The sequence below is a fragment of the Sciurus carolinensis genome, chromosome 9, assembly GCF_902686445.1.
Source record: "Sciurus carolinensis chromosome 9, mSciCar1.2, whole genome shotgun sequence".
NCBI lineage: Eukaryota > Metazoa > Chordata > Mammalia > Rodentia > Sciuridae > Sciurus > Sciurus carolinensis.
In genome coordinates, this window is record NC_062221.1 from 104,244,610 (window position 1) to 104,265,728 (window position 21,119).

Below are 21,119 nucleotides of genomic sequence, written 5' to 3' on the forward strand. Positions count from 1 at the left end.
GTTGGGGAAACCTAGAGCCTTGGTCCAAGAAGAAATATATTGCCAGAGATATGCTTCATGTCCATGTATCTAATTTTAGATCAATAGCAATAAGTAATCATCATATTTACTATATAGGGATTTTTGTACTTTCAATACTTATGAAATAAAATAATAAAAACTTGCTATACTTTGGAAGGAAAAATAACTTTGAAATATATTATTTTGTGATTTGGAAAACTGTCACCAAACATCATGCTTTATGTAAAGTATGGCATATTAAAAAAAAAAAAATAAACCACCTACAAAGCAATGGTCCTGATGTTTAGTCTTATCTAATTTTCCACAGAGTAAATCAAGTATATAATAAAGTTGAATATTTTCTCATTACTATCTCTGCCAACATATCAACTTCCAAAACATGAATCAATACTTTTGCATAAATGCATTTTGAGTATGTAGACACAGCAAATCTATTAATACCTTTCATAATTTATATGTTCAATACAAAATTTACTCTCATAGCTATAGAATCTAAAAGCTAGAAAGTATTTTTAATAAAAATTATCATCACTCAAAACTATTTGCCATTAGATTTCTTCACATTTTAAGGTTATGGTGGTATAAAAGAGGACTAAGCTAATCCTTCTTACAATTTTCACTAAATAGAAAATAAAGGCATTCCTTCTAAAAAATAATCCTATTTCCCTTATGATTTCCCCTATTCAAAAGTTTTAGGATACCTTTGACTTCCATTTTATTTGGAGAGGCCAGACATAAACACAGAAGTCTAGCACTAATTTCACTTACATTTACTAATCTAGAAGCCATTCATCTCAAAGATTATCTTTCTATCCTGTAGGAGGACATCCTGTGGAACCATTTTTAAATTATGTATTGATTCTATCATCCACAAATAAAAGATTCAGAATATAACAGAAAGCACAAATTTTCTATATAAGATTCACTTTTCTATTAAGTTAAAACTTAAATATTTCATCATCCAAATAGTAAAGAATTTAGTATATCAGAAAGAAAAGATACAAATTACTTCTACCATTCAAAACAATAAATATGCATAACTATAATTCTACACAAGGCACATGAGTAGAGCCCTTGGAGAACTTTATGATTATTTTTTATTAGAGAATAAATTATATGAAATAAATGCTTCACAAATGATATTACAAGATTGTTGCAAAATTGCTTAAACAGAACACAAGATGGTTTTAATGAAAAAATGGAATTCTTTATGAGATTTTTCTTAAGTGCATTCCTCAAATGTTAAGGTATCTTGAAAGAAGTTGTAGTTCTTTTCAAGAAAATATAACTCAGTGATGACATTGTACCAAATACATATGGAGAAAGATCTTTCCTTGTTATTTATTTACTTAGTTTCAAATAAGTGTTTTCTTTTGGACTATCAGGTACCACCAAGATCATTCAAAGGCACAATTAATGATATCCTGAAACATGAAAAGATTAATAATTTAATTAAGGTCACTTTTCTTGATAGGGAAGTAAATTAGTCAAATGGAATTTCCTTTCGAGAGACAGGTTTTCTTTTCATTTTTGTTTAAAGATTTAATACAATTATGATATTTCAAAGAATATAAACATTTTAGTCAGTTTATATGTTTGTGGCATTTTACAATAAATCAACTCTAAAAGGATATAAAATGTCACCACTTTAAATTCTGAATCAAATAATTCTAAGAATTTTGGCAAATAAAAGGCCAAATACAAGGTTTTAAAAAAAACATAGTAATGTAAAAATCTGAAAATTTCAGAATTTATATATTTTAAATGTTAAAGAATGATAGAAGTAGTAAACTGTGATATATCTTGCTGTGTAGGACGCAAATTTTATCTGCTGTATAGTACTATTGAAAACAAAGATCCAAAATCAATATTAACTTAGTTGGTTAGTAAAAAAATAATGCTACCAGGAGACCACAGCTATATCTTTCTCAATGCACTTATTGTATGAGTATGTTTAATGAATCTAGAACAGGACCAAAGAAGCCACTAAGACACAAAGATGACAGAACAGCACCACCTAGTTCCCTTTATAAAAGTTTCCAAATATGTATGTATCTCAGACTGACTTTGGAGAACTGCATATATTTTCAAAATAAATCATTTAGTATAAAAGTAAAGTCTAGAAAATTATCACCTGCAACACAGTATTTACTTAAATTGCTTTAATTTTAAAGTTTCTTATAAAATAAAAAGAAAGTAAAATGAAAGATAATGGGTGAGCTGGAGTTTTTCTAACTGTGCATTTTATTGTTGTATATAATCCAAAAAATAAGTCTCTAAATACATGCTAGACCATTGCCATTATGATTTCAAAAGTATGTATCAAAAAAAGTGAACAGTTACTTTATCTATTTTAACATGTATATCATCTGTTCCAAGTTTATCAGTAGCCAGTAAAGAATAATATTTAAAATACCATATAATCTGTTAGAAATTTCCAACATGAGGCCATTCAAGATTAAAGGAAGTAATAAAAGAATGCCAAGAGTATCTGTATTCTGCTCATATGATTTTTTTCTACACTGTTTTAAATAACTGTGTAAAACATTCATTTTATTTTTAGAATTATTGAATGGTATCCCCATCTATTCTCCAGTTTTATTTACCAAGTGCTTAATATTTCAATCATATTCAGAGCAGACTGAGCAGGAAGAGAGATTACAGGAACAATATTTAATCGGCATCTGAAGAAGCCATATTACAGTAGTATAGGTTGTAATCAGACACAATGTATTGTAATATAAACAAGGGCTGGAGCTTTAATCTATATGACACAGCACAAGGACCACTGTTTCTAGATAGGACACTCTAAAAATGTTTTCCCTGAGGCATCAGCTGCTCTTTAAATGACTGTCGCTAGTAACATCAGAATTGCTCAAGCAGAACTTCAGCTCTAAAAAACTAAATATTGTTGCTTGTTACATAGATCCTTCTCACAGACCTCTTCTCCCCTACATTCCCTCTGCTGACCTGGTCATCTGCAGTTCTGGCCCACTGAGCCTTTATGAAATTAAATGAATCATCCTCTTGAACAAATCAGTTAGAATAGAGTGTGCTTGAATATTTCTTGTTCACTTGTCAGCTTCTTTCACATTGTATTAATAAAGAAGAAAGAGAACGAGAGAGAGGGAAGGAGGGAGGAAGAGAGAGAGAGAAAGAAAGAAAAAGAAAAAGAGAGAGAGGCAGGCATCATACTGAGAATGTGTTCAGGATGAACCACTGGAGGAACTGAGAGTTGGTTAAATTAACCTTAAGTAAGAAATGTTTAAAGGCCAGTGAGTTGTATAGCATTGTTATATAAGTGATCTCACTTCCTCAGTGATATATCCACATTCAGTTGGTCTTAAAAGATACAACTACACAAATAGAGTTTTTATATTTAATTCAGAAAAAAAAGAAAGCATTACTGTATTTTTACTTTTTATTACCACTAGATTGTAAGCTCCATAAGGGCAAAGACTGTTTCTTTCTTCTTCACTGCTTTATCCAGTGTTTACAACACTGCCTTAAAGTAAATATTCATTGAAAAATAAATCAATGAATAAACTATGCTTAAGAAAACCAAATGCTATGAAGACTAAAATGACTGTGGAAATTTTTACACATACATTAGATACACAGAAAAGTGAAATCAAATTTGAAATTTAAAAAATCTAACATAGTCTGCTTCTAATAATAAAAATGACTAGCAGAACAAAACTTTCCTAATTCTGGGCAGTTGATCTATGGATATAATTTCATGAGAAAAATATGTACAGCCCAAACTCAGGTTGATGGTTATAAGATTAATTTCTAAAACTCACTGACAGAGAATGAATAGAAACTTATATAGGCACAAATACAAGAATAGAAAAATCTTTGCATATATAAAACCTTTAAGCATTGACTAATACATGGATCAGATATCAAAAATTAAATTTTCATAAGTGCTATTTTAAGATCACTTAATGAAGGCAGGCACAGATCTCACTCCTGTAATCACAGTGGTTTGGGAGGCTGAGGCAGGAGGACTGCAAGTTTAAAACCAGTCTCACAACTAAGCAAGGCCCTAATCAATTTAGGGAGACTCTAAGTCTAAATAAAATACAAAAAAGGACTGGGAATGCAGCTCAGTCAGTAAGCATTCCTTGGTACCACTCCTTGGTACCAAAAAAAAAAGGTCACTTAATGTAATGATATCCTATGTTTTAAAACATACTTAGGTGGAAAGGAAAAAGAAACCCACATTACTACATTTTGCAACCATCTGTAATATCTTTCTACAACATAGCACTAAGGAATGGGTGTGGTTTCAACCTGCTAAGGTACACATGAAGAAAGAGCTCAGGGAGAATTAACTGACTCAAGGCCTCTGAGAATATGATATGGCTTGAGGATAACTTAATCCACTTGATTCCCACCTTTATATCTTGCTGCTATGGGGCACTTCCCAAAGTCAAAGTCTTACTACAAGAATATCTCTGCCCCTACAAAATAAAGAACTCTTCCAACAAAACTGAGGACACCCACCAGGCCAAATTCACCACCTCCTCTACAGAAACTGTACTTCAGTCCCAGTTGCCACTTTTGACAACTCAAGGATGAAGCTTATCTATTAAGCTTATCTATTACTGCCTCATTCCTCCATCACTCCTATGCTGTATTGTTACACTCCTAGGTGATGAGACCTTAGGAGGAAACATCCCAGACGCTGATGGATTTGACTTCTATCTTATAATAAGACCCTTACTAAACTCTAAAAATTTAATCTTCCCTAGTCTGTCCACATTCATCAAACATATTTGTTTAATTATAGCATGTGCACTTTTGCTGTTATACCCTTCAGGTAGGAAAAAAAAATTTTGGTAGTCTATACTTGTATAGTCAATAAAATTATGTAAAGCAAGACCAAATTTAAGGTAAATCTGAGTCAGTGACCTCTACCAGACCTCTAAACCTCTAAACCTCTATGAACTTCTTATCTTTCTACCAAGATCTTCATTTTAGCTTTTCCATGGAAATGACATAACATGAAGAAATGAAGTTTCAGAACATTGTTAGTCTTTCCTCATCTATAATATTTCTACATAAAAAGAAAAGGCAAGGCAGTGGACATGAAACTATTCTTCATGAATTTTATTTGACCTTTCAAAATACATTTGTAAATCTTACTGAACTTCTTTATATGCTAGTTAGCACCAATTTTTTTCTGTAAAGACAATATTTTTAGTACAATATTAGTGTGATGAATATCATAGATACTGTTTTAATTTGGTGACTTTGCACAAGAGTGCTGAAATGAAATGTTTTAGGACTTAAAGTCACAGATAAAGATCTTTCCTTCTTATAATAAACTGAAGTTGAGTTGCTCATTATGACTAAAAAACCTGAGAAATATGAAGGTACAATGTTCATATTTCCAATGTCTCAGACCCTGTGTGGCTACATATATGTCGTATCTAACTGGATATTTATAGGTATACTCTCAATACAATCAAGCAATAATATACTACATCCTTTTAAAGTCCAAACAGTGAGGTAGTCAAGAAAATTTTCTTCCCAAATTATCTTTCGTTTTATTCACTAATCTCTGGAAAGTCAATGAGCAAGTGAAAAGAGAAGCCACGTCAGAGGAGATTTACTGCTCTGTGGCTGTGGAACTACAGGTGGTGTCCTGTATTTTAATATAAAGTAAAACTTTAAGTAAGAATAGCAGCTATAGGAGAATATAATTATTAATATCAACTCTATATAGTGGCAATGACCCTTCATAAATTGAACTAGTTTAAACTAGTTTGAATGTTTATTTATGTATTTTTAAAATTTATGTTTAGCACTGGAAATTGAATCCAGCACTTCTTATCACTAAGCAACATCCCCAGACCTTTGATTTTTTTTTCTCTTTTTTTCTTCTTTTTTTTTTTTTTTTTTTTTTGAGACAGGGTTTTGCTGTCACCCAGACTGGTCCTGAACTTGTGATCCTCCTGCCTTTACTTCCCGAATCACTGGAATTATAGCTGTGTACCACAGCTCCTGTCTTACCTTGGATATTCACTGACTAAATGTATATTTCTCCATGAGGATGATGGAATGATCCTAACTGTTCTCAGGTAAAACTAAGTCAGTCTAGTTAATATCCTTTCAAATATTGAGTCATAGAATAGTCAAAATTCCAAAAGACATCAGGAAAATTGATTTTTATACTGCAAAAAAGAAACTATATAACTTTTAACAAAAGCTACATTTCATTTTGTTTGGAAAAAGCATTCTTAAAATGCTATGAGGAAATATAGTGCTACAAATTGTTGAGTCCTTTTCTCCCTTGGTGTTAGGCTCCCAGGAACTATAATTGTCTTAAATAAACCAGTTAATATTCTCTTCCTACCTCCCTATTTCAAATGTAAAAAGGGAAATAAATCAGATTCATCTATAGCAAATATGTGTTCTCAATTACTGAAGGATAACTAAGGATTAAAAAAAATATTTAATTTTTTTTCCTAAAAAAAAAAAACCATGAAATAAAACAGAAATTCCTCCTGTTTATGGAGAATGTACACTGAACCTCCACAGGTTCAGGGACTAAGCTACAGAGAATGTCTCTCTGTAGCTTGGCAATAACAAAAGCAGGTCAGTTATACTCATAATCCGGCAGATCAAGGTCAGTGTTTAATTCCCCTTTGTTGATACATTTATCCGGAGATGCCAGTGACTCTAAGTCGAATAAGAAGGTGATGTGGCTTCCTGTTTAACCAAAGTCATCACCAGGAATATTTTTGGGACTAGAATTAAAAATCCCTAAGAAGCAGAAAGAAGATAAGGGCTTACCATACTCAGAGAGATGGGAAAGATTCCAAGCTTTGAGTTAAATGACAGTGCATATTTTACCTGACTGCCCTGAGTGAAAGCAATGAATCCACATTTTGGGGAAGTACATCACTATTTAGAATCCTTTGCATTTTTTAGTATTCGTTTTTGTCTCCTTGTATATTACATACGTATGAAAAGTCACTGCAAATATTTATTCTATTTAGAATACTATATTGGCATTTTGGCAGTTATAACATAAATACTTAAATATCTGAATCCAATTAAAGAGTTGTGTCAAGATTAAATTTATTGGAGAGAATTAATCAATCAGTGGGATGAAAACATTAAAAAAAAAAGACACAGACCATTCAATTAGGCACTTTAAATAAAATGAAGACTAAGACTTTGACCCTGAACTCTAGAGGTTTATAGTCCACTGGAAGAGCAATAAATACATAACCTTCAAAATGCTATAATAAAAATATATGAGGGACTATATGTATCATAGAATAGACAAAATAAAATGCTTAATTCTCTCACAAGCTAAGAAGTCGTAACTGCTGGAAATCATAAAGGGCAGATGGATGGCATTCTTTTTGTCTACTAAAACAAACAGTTTAGACTGGTCAAAACTCCTATGGGGTGTGGGCACTGCTGCATTTTTTAAGCTACATCTTCAAATACATTCAATTGTGTAAAAAAATGAAGCCAAAAATTGGTTACAGTAGTTACTATATCAATTTATAGAATGCTTTCATTGTCATAGTCATAAATAAAAGAAAAATAAAACCAAGTATTTACAATAAATTTTTTTTATGACGGAAGACAAAGGAATACATGTAAGTGAAATGATACAATTAATGTGAGCACTCTCAAAATCACATAATGTAGGAAAATATTCTCCTTTATAAATGATAACACATACTAAACAAACCAAATCTTATAGCAGTGTCTCCACAGATCCTTTCTTTACCAAAAAAAAAAAAAAAAAAAAAGGGTTCTCTCTCTCTCTTTCTCACTTTCTCTGTTAAGTGTTTAGTTTTTTAAATTGCATTCAAATCAAAATCTGAAAATATAATATCTCGACTTTGGCAATGCACTGACATTTGACAGTCCATGAAGATTTCAGGCAATTAATACTATCTAAAAACCTAGCCAGACTCAATGGCACACACCTGTAATCTTAGCAACTCAGGAGACTGAGGCAGGAGGACTACAGTCTCAGCAACTTAGTAAGAACCTAAGCAACTTAGCAAGACCCTGTCTCAAAGGAGAAAAAAAAAAGAAGAAGAAAATGACTAGGGATGCTCATGGTTAATTGCCCGTGGGTTCAACCCCCAGTAACAAAAGAGTAAAAAATAAAATAAAAATCTATAGAATCTATAGCCTCATATAATAAACAACAAACCTTCAAGATCCCACCATAGCAAAATGTATTCATGGGCTAATTAGGGAATAGAGTATTAACATAGAAATAATTTCTGACTCTTCCTTTTGTTTGGGAGAATAAAAGGAACAATCACTATTCAGGGTAAGGGATCCAAATTTTCACTCATTATTTTATTTCATTCCCAGAGCAAAGAACTATTTAGAAATAACAGATACCGTATTATGCATCACAAGAGTGAATTTAATTCTGCCTTGGCAGGGTAACTACTAAGTGTAGAATGTGAGTAACTGCTTGCTATATTAGAGTCATAGATATATAATTGCCCTCAGAAACATCCTTCTCTGAATACCACCTACACATTAATACGTGACAGTGAACTTACAGCCAGACCCCTGTTCTATCCCACATGATCCCTGAAAAGGCTTTGAAATGAGGACACGTGCATAATTAAGGCACACTGAATATCACAGTACATGTAACAAACTAGAGTATTATGAATCCTTAGGGGAACCTCATAGAACTAATACATTTTCTAAAGAAAGCTGCACATGAGTAAAGGGAGACTAAAATGCTAATTAGATCCTCTCAGTGAAAGCTATAGAAAAGTTGATTCTTGAATTCTGAAGTTGGACACAGAATGGAACATTTGTATACAGAAGACTGAAGAGGGGGGAAAAAAAAGCTTGACATAAAAGCCCTTCAATAGATGATTTACACAATTCATGAGAAAATACATGAGCAAAATAAAAATATAACAGTGCGGGAATTCCATACTTCCTGAAAGGGTTAAGTATGAGAACTGATTTCGTATTAGAAAGGGATTATGTAACAACAGAGGGAAATACTCAGCCTAGCATATGCTAATTTAGTCGGCTTTGCCAGGCGTTTCTGTGTTTGGCTGGCTGACTCACATTCCTTTCCTTCTCTTTTTGCCATTTTTATTATGAACCCAAGGAGGTGAAACTCTCAACAAAATGCAAAAATAATAAAAACAACTAAAATACACTGTACATGTTTAATCCTTGCAAAATATTGAGGTATACACCTTACAGATTCAAAGGAAAAACATCATATCTGTAAGCATGCAGAAAAATCATTGTTTAACAAAACTCCCTTTCTTATAACTATTCTTCATTCCTCATTAATTTCTTTTAATAGGTGTTTCAGATCCATAGCATGGTCAGGAAATGGGGCTATTATATTCCTGGAGAGTATAAAAGAAGCTGAGTTACTACTCAGATTTCAGCACACAGAATAGTAAAGAAATTGCAAATAAAGCAGATTGCACATTTTTGTTTTAAAATACAAATATTCTAATTTGTAACTGATTATTTTCTCCTTTCAAACTAAGTCTGTAATTTCAGATTGAAAGTAGAGGGCATATTAAGTACAAGAATAAAGAGAAGGTATAGATGTCATGGACATCTCTCCACACACACACACCCAGGGGGAATATGGGACAAGCTAATTAAAAATATGAATTTATTAAGAAAGTAAAAACATATTTTACTCAGTATAAATTTTAGATCTTGATGTTTAAATAAGCATTGTGGGAGACACCTGCATTTTTAAATGTGAACAATTTTAGCCCAGAAGCTAAAAATATTTCTTTACAAGAACAAATTAATTGGCTTTATAAATTACACCAAATCAATATAACACTATACACTTAGCAGTCGGCAGCACATCCTTGTCAGGAAAGGTGCTTTCTCACTCTGTTCCCAAGGACAACTTTAGATAAACAATGCACCTTCACTGCAAATTCATCATCATAAAATATATAAAATTATTTGGGACTAAATTTGACCTCCAAAAGGGCTTTTGTTTTCTTCTAATATGAAATTGTTTGCACTACTTGATCACACTTAGTTTTAAGATTTTCTATCCCTCAAATTAAAAGAAAGTCTATCTCTATTTTCTAAACCATCCCAATGACGTCAGTATCTAGCCCCTGGAATGTCTCTAACTATGACTAGACACAGTCTTCCTTCTCAGTATTGCAATGGCTGGAAGACAATTTAAATATTTAAATGAAAACTATTTGCTGACCCAGAAAGTGTTATCCCCAATGTTTTATAATGACTGTCTTAATATTTACTTCAAAGACCTCTAAAATATACTGTGAATAATTAATGGACAGCTCTTTATATAGCAGATCTTACAACTTCAGCCCTATACCTATTCAGGTAGCAGCAGGTTCTCATTCAGTTTCATAAGCACAAAAAATTCAGCATTAATGTTAAACTTCACTGAATTTTCACAAATTGTAAACCTTGTGTGTGTTTTTAGGAGGAAGAGCTAATTATTACCACAGTATAAGAAAACATGAAAAAAATATTTCTTAACCTCATTAAAAGGTGAAAGAAAATAAAGACCACAAACAAAATTAACTCTTGCTTTTATCCTAACAGTTCATTGTTAAAAGCTCCAAATTTTCATTACTTACAAACTTAATAAAGATATCCTTTAGTCTTAAAAATAAGGGCATATTTTAAGCAATATCTATGTGAATATTTATAGATAAGTAATTGAGAAATGTTTCCTTTCTCAATAAGTACATCTCTGATTTTGGCATTAATATTTAACTGATACCTAATTAAGCAGAATATTTACTTTCCTAATTTTTAAATAGACTACATACTTCTAAGATGAAAGCTGTTTTGTATCTGTTTAAGGAAACCCACTGAACACATTAACAGGACCAACCGGGCTCATTTCTTGAATAAAAATCAATATGTATAATATGTTCAATTATTTTGTTCTATAGCACATGGAATCAAACAAAGCTGCATTACTTATTGTTATCCAAAAGGTTTCTACATTGGGTGTACCTAACATTGGATCCATAGTTCTTAATTTTTTAAAGAAATCTATTTAATGATTTTGTCTGATACATATTATTCAGAAAAGAAACATTCAACACTGATGTGACATAATACATATTTGACTTATTGGCCCTAAACTAACTGAATTCAGACTGAACAGTTAATTCCTGTTTCTTTTAAAAATCTTGTATTGTTATAACACAGGAAATGCTCTAATAAAAATGAGACCAAAAGGCTAACTCCTTATTCACTAAAGAAAGAAAAGGATAATAGAATATTTCCCAGACCATCAGTTATTAGGCCTAACATGTGTAAACCATTGTACAGAAATCCTATTTTAACTTTGCTATTCATCTTCATTAAACTGAACTGTGTTCCTGATAGTTTGCAAGAAAATAAAGTGTCGACTAGTCATTTGATGAAAATGATAATTTTATTAGTTTCTTTTTTGTTTTTGTTTTAACTTCTAAACAAAATGTATATGCTCTCTCTTTTGTTCTGTCATGAGCTACTGTGATTACAAATACTCTGGCTATGGAAAGCTAAGGGATATTTCCCTTCTACCACAAGCTAGGAAAAGACTTCCCATTTCACTCTCAAACCACATGACTGCTTTCCTGTGTTTGCTGGCTGCTGCAGAGTACATTAGGCCTGAGATGCCATTTGCATCATCACACAGCAGGGGGCTTCAGCTGCCACAGCTCCAGGTTAATCCTTACCCACCTCTTTACACAAGGAATTTGCAGAAGATGCCTTTTTTGATACTACAGAACTGCACTCCAAAAATGCTTGACATTTTCAAATAAAATGTTGGCAATGAACTTGTCCTTTTAAATATTTTAGGTTAAATCACTAAATTTAAATTACATCTTTTTTTTTTTTTTTTTTTTAAGGAATGGGTTTATGTTCATTTCTAAAGTAAAGTATCCGGAATTTTTAATCATGGAAAAGAAAAGTAAAAAACATGGGTGGGAAAACATGGTAAAAATGACGGATCATTTAAACATATGATATTAAAGAATGACTGAATTCATTTAAAGATACATATCCAGAGCTTTTTAGAGAATACTTTTCTTTACAAAAACTGTTTCATAAACCAATACAGGTCTACAAAATATAATAATTAATTATTACATGCATGAGTTAACAAATTAAGTATGCTGGTATATTATAAAGACTATTTAACTCTATTAGAATTAATTAAGCCATACATATTTTTAATTCCTACTGTATTTATTAAGTATGTAGTAAAATGAGAATAAGAAAGTTGTGCGAATTTGTAAAGTTCAGAGCTTGCCCTCAAGAAGCTTAAGTTTAGTAATCAGTAGGTGCTAACATCTGCCCATTTGAAAAGAAGGCTTCTGATCTCATCTTTTAAGTTTTGCTACCTTGGTTTGTGATTCTTCCTCTCTCTGCCTCCTCAACCTACTCAGCCAGCTACTACACAATGGATGACTTTGCCAAAGAGTTTAATGAAGTGTATTAAAATAAAGACTGTCTCAATAATGATCATAGAACATATGTCAGCATGATCAAATAAAACATCAGTATAATAGAGGTCTATGTTATATTATTAATTTATCCCCAAATCCTTCATAATAAGTAAATTTAAGGTCTCAATCACAGGTATCCCACTGGCTTCTTATGTTAAAGAGAAAACTGGTATCATTTGATGTTGATTCCAGGTCACTTTCAAATGCATGCTTAGGATGTCTTCCAACATTTTGCACTTCCATTTTGCTCTTTAAGTGATTGAAATAATTTTTTTCTTTGAGAAAAAAATGACACTCTCTTACTATTTAAATGCAAGACAAATAGTTTTCAAGTATCCGATCTTCTAGTGGAGGACACAGGAACAAGGCATCTCAGTTGATGCTTAGCTTTGCCACATTACATTCCCAGAGTTCTAATAGTTGTAGAAATGGGAAAAACAATAAGGTAAGCTTCCAAATCTTGGTACAAAATTAGTCCAGAAACTCCACATGCTTTCAGGGGAGATTTTCTTAATTACTAATTGTCTGCTGTTTGTTTAAGTCATAGTCATTGGCTCTTATGCATAGATGCTGCTTTCCGAAGTTTCTGTTAATCAAAAAAAGGAGGAGTAAGTGAACCATATTCCAAGAACTTCATTCAGCATAAGAAATGAAACAAGCTTGACAAGACAAAAATTATTACATGTAGAGCTAAAAGGGTTGCAGAGACGTGTTTTGGGGAAATATTAGTATTATTTTAAGCATATACAAATATACAGTATAATGTGTTTTATAAAAATGCTTGGCAAGACTCCTGACACAGAGGGACAAGTAATCTGTATGATCAGCTAAGCATTACTCTGAAGATCGTTCTTACTAAATACAACAAATTATTAATCAGAATATCTCAGGAGGAGAAAAAAACAGGCTAAAGTCCCAAAATTTGTGTTGGATTTGTTTTCATATAACACTAACTACAAAAAGGACATAAAGTTCTCAACAAAATCAGATCTATATGCATGTCTACTTCTGTTATATTTTACCCTATCTTTTTTCCTATTCCATGACAGTTGCCTGTCCTGCACAGGATCCTCACTATTTTTGCAGTGCCCCTCAGTCATGGAAAGGGATATGGCTTTAGCAGGGGTAAGCAATTGAACTGAATCAATTCTATAGCCAAGAGAGGTCCTAGTTACAGGTGACAAGCTTTTACACTTCTCATTCTAAAAAGAATTCATTCTTCTAATGTGTCTCCTGCCCTTCCTCCAGATTTTACTCTTTCTATGTGTTAGAAGATACATTTTATTTTACTGAATCAGATTTTGTTATCTAAGTAGTCTATGTTCCAAGTTATAGTTTGGTTAGAAACAAACATTTGATCCAAAATACATGTTTATTTTCTATTTGTTCCTAAGACTCACCTAGACAAACTGGTAGGTGTTATTGAATAGAACTAAGCAAGCTTCTCCCCCACCCCACTCCCTTTATCTTTGACTTGATTCTCAATCACTCCAGTAGGGACAAACCAAAAAAATTATACTTTCCAGAAAAAAGTGAAAAATTGGCAACAGTGTAAAACAAGTGAATTAAAATACAAAAACACCGAAAAGATCTGTTTGTATGAGTTCTATCTCAAATTATCACAAGGCAAGAAAAGGAATAATATTACACATGATAAATAAATTGAGTAATATTACTTAACCAACACTATAGTGCTGATAAAGTAAAAAATAAGAAGCTATTGACTAACTTTAGTATTTGCCTAGTCATAACTACTAGCAAGCACAGACTTCCCTATCCAAATCAGCTGCTCACTACTTCCCTTACTAACCTTTCCCTGCACATAGAAAGACCTGCTAAGTATTTAATCTGTGTCCAGGAAATAAAGCCTTCATTTTACGACCCAACCAAGACCTAATAAAACAGTAGGGTGGTGGGAGAAACACAAATCAGAGCCCCCAAGCAATGTTTTTAGGCAAGGCTCAGGCAAGGAAGGCATGAGCAATTTGTTTGAGCAAGAACCGACAATATCAACAAAGTGTGATGTGTCTGTGAGAGCAGTGTTTGATAAATGTGAGGCAGCTATAAACACAGGAAGACAATCCAATGGTGCTTTGCGCCCTTACCCCCCACTCCCGACTTTTTCCCCCTAAATCCTATTCTCTCTTTTGGTGTATTAATATGGCCTGATCTAGGATGTTCATAAGTATATGGATATCACTGGACTGATGTTCTTTCCCTGGTTGTTGTATAGGACGCTTATTTACTTATTTATTTATTTGGACCTGATGCGGGTGCTGCTGCTGGTTGCAGTGGTGCATTTTCTCTGCTATACCCACACCCCTTCCCAGCCTCACCTCCCCCAGTGTGCTGTGAAAAGCAGCACTGTCTTAATCATTGCTTTACATACTCAATAAAAGAGACCCATGCCCTGAATGCCCGTGATGGAATCTCTCTGGACTGAGAAAGAGTAAATCCTCCTCCAGGCTGAGACAGAGGCACCAGCAGACAGTTATTTTGCAGTGCACTGAATAGACAATTCACAGGGAAATGTTGAAGGAAGAGAGGAGGCGACCCCCAAGTGCAGTGCATGGCCCACATGCTCTATAATAAATAATCTGCTCACACCAGCCCAGCAGTGTGTGCAATGACCGGCCAGGGCCAGGACACACAAATTGGCAGGGAAAACACATCCACCGGTGTCGAATTTTCATCGCAATCACCAAATTAACTGATTTCCCCACATAACACTCCCCCTACCCGGCGCAAGCCAGCGCGCGCGCACACGAGCGCACGCGCACAGACACACATACACATACACACACAACACACACACAGCACAGCTGAGAAATGTAAGTTACTGAGAGGTGAACTAGGGTCTCTGGGAGGATGTTTCAGCACGGATTAGAAATCCAAGTAATGTGTCAGCCACCTGGGGTACTTGTGCGAGGGCGGGGGTGTGAATGGTGGGAAATGGGACGTGGCGGCGTAGGAAGGAAGAATGTGCTGTCTGCCTTCTCGGAGATTCTGGCACATGACATCTGAAATTTATATCCAATGTAAAATACCTACAAAATATTCTAGGAAAGATCTCTGCAAGGTCAGTTAATTAATTCAGGAATATTCTTCCCACTACTTCTTCTTTCACATTCATAAATATGCACAAATAAAATAAGGTCCCCAGTCTATATCCCAGAGGAGGGGAGGAGAAAGGATGCATTCCAAGAACTTGCTGAAAGATGGTTCATTGACCTCATTTAAATCCTCCAAAGGCCGATTGGGGTTTGCACGCCTGTAGGTCTATGTGTGTCTTACTTCATATCCCTTTTACCCGGGGACAAATAAATTTGACCAACTTATCTTTTCCACAAATACTCAAATGATGACAGAGGGTTAGAGGTGGGCAAAGATTTATCAATCAATCAAGAATCACCTGGTTTTAAGAAGATTTCTATCGACCATCATTTCACATCTATCCTTCCTATATCTCACACTCAAGCCACATCCCCATACTACTCTCTTCAAAGCAACAATCTTCCGCCTTACAGCCCCTGCCCACCCAGCCCTAGCACGCCGCCTCTGCCTCCTCCACCACCCAAACTGCCCTTCCCCAAGCACTCCTACTCCATGCATTGCCATTTATTTCATAATCAGCATCGTCTTCTCATCCCGTACAGTCCTTCTCTCCCTCTTCCAAAAGAGAGGGTCTGGTGAAAAGTGAAACCCGATTCCCTAGCCACTCTGCATCCAAACCCATTGATTTGCATAATAACACTGTTTTGTGCGGTTTCCCTCCACTGCGGTCACAGGGGTTCTTACATTTCACGTGAAAGGATAATATTAATTACGGAAAGAAGGGGCAGAGAGAGGATGGAGAGGTAAAAAAAATCTAAGCGAAAATCCCTTAGCAGTAAAGTAACTGCTAGGAAGCATATATTTTTGTGCTTTAATTTTTTTTTTAAACGACACAGACTGAATAATAAAAAGTCGATGTGTTGATAAAGTGGGCTTGGGTCTTTTAATTTTTCCCTTCTCTTCCTCTTTTTAATATTTTGATTCATTTTCTTTCTCTCTCTCTCTCTTTCTTTCTTTCCTTTTCTTTCTTTCTCTCCTTATTCTCTCTGCTTAAATCTCAGACAGTCTCCCCTCTCTTCCTAGGTGAATGACACGTCTCACAACACATTTCCCCCCCGGGGATGTTATTGCAATGCACACGGTGCTGCCGCTGCTGCTGTTCTCGCTGTCTCGGTAGCTCGCTCCCAGGCTCTCACACACTTTTTAAAGACACACCGATATGATGCTGGTGGGAAGAAGGGGAAAGGGAAAGGCGACCCGAAAAGGGGGAGGTTAAAGAGATGACAAGAGATGGAGAGGGTCGGTCAAGAGCGTGATGTGGGAGGTGGCTGGTGGGGGTTGGTGGGAGGATGGAATGTTGAGAGAGGCACAAGTTGCCAGCCAAAAGGCGTGGGAGGGAGGATACCGGCAGGGATGAAGTGAGATGAAGGAAGCTCAGGTGAATGAAAAGGCGAAAGGTGCCGCGTAAGGGGCTGACTGCTGGGAGAGCAGGGCTGAGCCAGCGCTTGAAATTCTAGGGGCTGGTGCAAACTGCCACTGCCCCCTGCCGCACCAGGGAGTAGGGGGAGGGGGTGGAAATCGCCGGGGACTGGGCGACTGGAAGGGAAGAGTGGAAATATGGGGTGGAATGGGGATGATGGGGAATGGGCGTGAAGTTGATGCTCCCCGCGGCGGGGCGGGGATTACCTTGTAACAGGAGCCCGCAGACACTGTAGAAGCGGAGAACGGCGCTGCGTTTCCAAATCATGGTCCCTTCACTAAGGGTCTGGGGAAGAAACGAGGGGGCAAGGAGATGCTGGTGAGCAGGGCACACAAGTGCAGGGCTCCTCTTGTGTCCTCCTCCCGGTGCCCGCCGGACCCACGGTCCCTGCCGCTGCGGTGTTCGAACCCGCGGACGCGGATCGGCGGCAGCAGAAGCGGCACGGCAAAGCACCAGCAAATAGGATTTCAATGGACGAAATAGTTTCTTCTCCTCCTCTTCCTCCTCCTGCTAGTGGTGCAGACGCGACAACCGGTCTGCCGGGCACGGGTTTGGAGCTTGCCTTCCTCTCGGAGCGCTCAGCAAGTCCCAGAGCTCGCCCGGGCTGCCCAAGCAGGTGGTGCAAGGATGCCGGGGTGTCGGAGAAGGTGCGGGCGAGGGCTGCAAGGAGTGGGTAGGTCACAGAGGGGAGGGGTGGGGAAAAGGGGGATCAAGCAAGCAGCACCGCCGCTCGCGTTTAGGGTGTCTCAGGGTCCTGGGGAGAAGAGGTGGCAGCTGTGAAAGCAGCGCTAGTGGCGGTGGCGGTGGCGGTGGCGGTGGCGGCGGCGGCGGCGGCGGCGGCGGCGGCGGCGGCGGCTCCCGGATGCTCAGGCTGCAGCAGCAGCAGCACTGGCGGTGGCGGCGGCGGCGGCGGCGGCAGCAGCAGCGGCGGCGGCAGCTCTACCGAGCACCAGACACAAGGGCAAGCTCAGCGCGGCGGAGGCCCCGCCCCCACCCTGGCTAGGGATAGACACCGCCCCCCGGCCAATCGGAACACATCCGCCCACCAGACTTGGCCAATGAGGGGAAAAGATGGGTGGAGACAAGCGCCGGGAAAAACAAACAGGCTTCTCAAGGACCCTTCGGGCAGGAAGAAGTGAAGCCCCCTTTCACGCACTCTGGTCTTGTCTCACCTCCTTGGAGTTGCCTAACCATAACTTGCAGGGAAACAGCAGCCTTCGTGAAACAGTTATGTGTACTAAGGAAGGGTTCAGCCAATCGCCGCCGCGAGGGGGCGGGGTTAGCCGTGTCCCCAGCAGGTCTGGAATCCTTGGTGCCTGGTCTCGGTCCTGGGTGCGAAGTTCTTGTGCGCATTTGGACTCCTAAAGCAGATGGTGACTGCACCTGCCCACTCACCAGCTGCAGTAGCAATCTCAGATGCTCCAAACAGCAAAAGGGAAAGATTGCAGAGGGCGTGGGAGAGGCTAAGTATAGGGACGGAACACCTACCTGCCTACAAGAACTTGTGTGGCAGAGAAGTTAGAAATGAAGGAAATTAATTTTCTGCTGTTGTTGCTCTTCAAATTTTTAACTTAATCTAGGGGCAAATCTCAGCAGAGCCTGGTGGGTTCCAGTATTATAGGCACTGGGATCAGGAACACCCAGGTTGAAATTCCATAGCCGTCCCTTCTTGTTTCCTGTTTGTGATTTACTTCAATGTTTAAATCAAAAGACTCCTCAATTGCAAAACGGAGGATAATAATAGTGCGTAACTCTTAAAGTTGTAAGAAGTAAATGAGAAGGCAAACACGTTGGTGCAGGGCCACACAATGTGTAAGTGCTTTATAAATGGTGGTGCTAACTGTGAGGTGGGATTTTTCTAATCAGGACAGAAGAAAATTTTAGCAACCCTTTTTAAAGTTGTAACGATAACCTTAGGAAGTAAGAGAAGTAAGACTGTACTTTGTTCATGGATGCAACCAAGAATGGTCATAGAAAGAGACTGATGAAGCTGGAAAGAACCACTACTATAAAACCACCCTGAAATGTGCCCCTTAAAAAGAGGAGATATAAATGATTAAGGTATAAATTAATCAGAAGTTGTGTTTGTAAATGAGATTAATTCCCAGGTTTTTCCCTATGACCAGTTTTTAATTGGACCAAATTAGCAGATGATGGACTGTTTCAGTAGTGTTAAATCAGTCACACCATAAATAAAGTCAGCTTTGTTTGCGAGACGACACAATAGAAACCTGCAAGCAAAAAGACACAGGGAAAGATGAGAGGCAGGATCAATATTGATGCCCTTCACTCTTTCCCATTTGTTGCTTACTTTGCCACAACCTTTTACAAATTCAACCCTTGACTTTTAGCTAACGACCCATTCATTTTTCTGCCCACCTTTCTCCCCAGGTTCTCAAAATTAAGGAGCAGAATGTCCATAATAAAACTTTAGCAGGCTCTAAAAGAAAGAGGATGTGTGAATAACCTTGTTATTTTAGGAGGTAGTTGCCTACTGTGAGTTTCAGCTGTTAGGAAAGTCCAAGTATACTCCTATCATTTAAACTATTGTGAGCATCATAGATGAAATTCTAGTAATATTGACTCTTGCTTGGGTTTTGTGTCAGGAAGAATATAATAAATGGAAATGCCAAGGAAATTAGCGTTTTTTTCATTGAAATGATAGTTAGGGTTCCTGGGTTCTAGTGCACATTCTTTTCTAGTTGTGTTATTTTGGGCATACATTCAACTTCCCTGAACTTTGGTGCCCTCAAGTATATGAAGTAGCTAATTCTATCACTTCTAAAGTGACACAGAGTTAAAAAAAAAAAAGTTAATTGTTCTATGATTGCTGTATTTAAGAAAATGTACCATGCCACATGAATATTTCATCTTTTGTGATCAATACTCTGAAAGTGACCATGTTTTGTGTTTTATTGAGAGTAATGAAGATTTCTACCCTGAAATAGGCTCTAACCTTGCTACTACTTATGTGGACCTCAGGATAACAACTCTAGCCCCGCCTGAGAATTTATTAGAACTGCAGAATCCCAGCTGCCACACAATACCTACTGAAACAGAACTTTCATTGTAACAAAGATTCTGCCCAAAGTTTGAGGAGCATTAGTCTTTAACACTATTTGACACATACCTTTTACCAGGGAGAATTTTAGTAAGTATTCTGTGAAACAAAGAAGGCTAAAAGGCTAGGAGCATTTATTTATTTATTTATTTTATAAATTACTGTTTGCAGAAACCCCATGGACAACTTCTTACAATAACACAAAAATAACTCGTTTTGTAAATTAATAGATAATTTTAAGAAAAGGTTGAAATTTTGATGGGAAGTGTCATAAACTTTCATATGCTAAGAGCACTTTAACTCATTAACCTAGGGACTGGAAGAGTTTGTACTTATTCAAGTCCTATGAGAAAAACACTCAAAACCTGGATTGTACCATTTGGAAAAATAATACCATCTTCACTGTGCAAAGAATGGATATGCATTTTTTAAGTAGTATATTCTTATCAATCAATTAATTTAAAAAATGTCAACTAAATGGGTGCAAGATCTTTCAATATTTGCAAAACTATGGTTTGCCAAAACAATATAGACATTATATAAATACGTATTTCTGAAAGTCATAACAATTCTAAAATGCAATTAAACATCTTTAAATATATTCATTTCATAGATTTAAAGCCATTATTATCTACATATATCATCAGTGTAACAGGAAATGTACAAATTAATTGACCTGTTATGAATCATCAGACAGTAAAATAATTTTATAAATTGCCAAAAGATGGCATCTATCCATGAATTCTTATATGCAATAGTCTTAATATTATACCAGTTTGGGAAATTTTCTTTACTTTCTTTATAATTAAGCCAATATTTTCTTTTTTCTTCATGGAAAAAATTAAATATTTAATTTTGAGTTTTAAATTTTTAAAAAAGAGATAAACCAAAATTTTAAATACTAGTCATTCATTTAATACCCATATTGCTGTATAAAGATGGTTCTTAAATTTTTCCCAGGTTGAATATGATGGGTCCTTTTTATTTATACTGTCACAGAATTATATGG

The 21,119-nt window shown here is 36.2% G+C and overlaps 1 protein-coding gene across 3 annotated transcripts in view; it reads right to left on the bottom strand.

The window, feature by feature from the left end:
* The window catches only part of Cadm2 (cell adhesion molecule 2), a 1,011,411-nt gene extending 993,473 nt beyond the window's left edge, over positions 1 to 17,938 (bottom strand). For all 3 annotated transcript variants that reach the window (XM_047563029.1, XM_047563030.1, XM_047563028.1), the window contains exon 1: positions 17,256 to 17,938. In XM_047563029.1, the coding sequence (XP_047418985.1) occupies positions 17,256 to 17,316 (61 nt within the window). In that variant the 5' untranslated portion in view covers positions 17,317 to 17,938. The remainder of the gene's footprint in view (positions 1 to 17,255) is intronic.
* Positions 17,939 to 21,119: the final 3,181 nt, after the last annotated feature.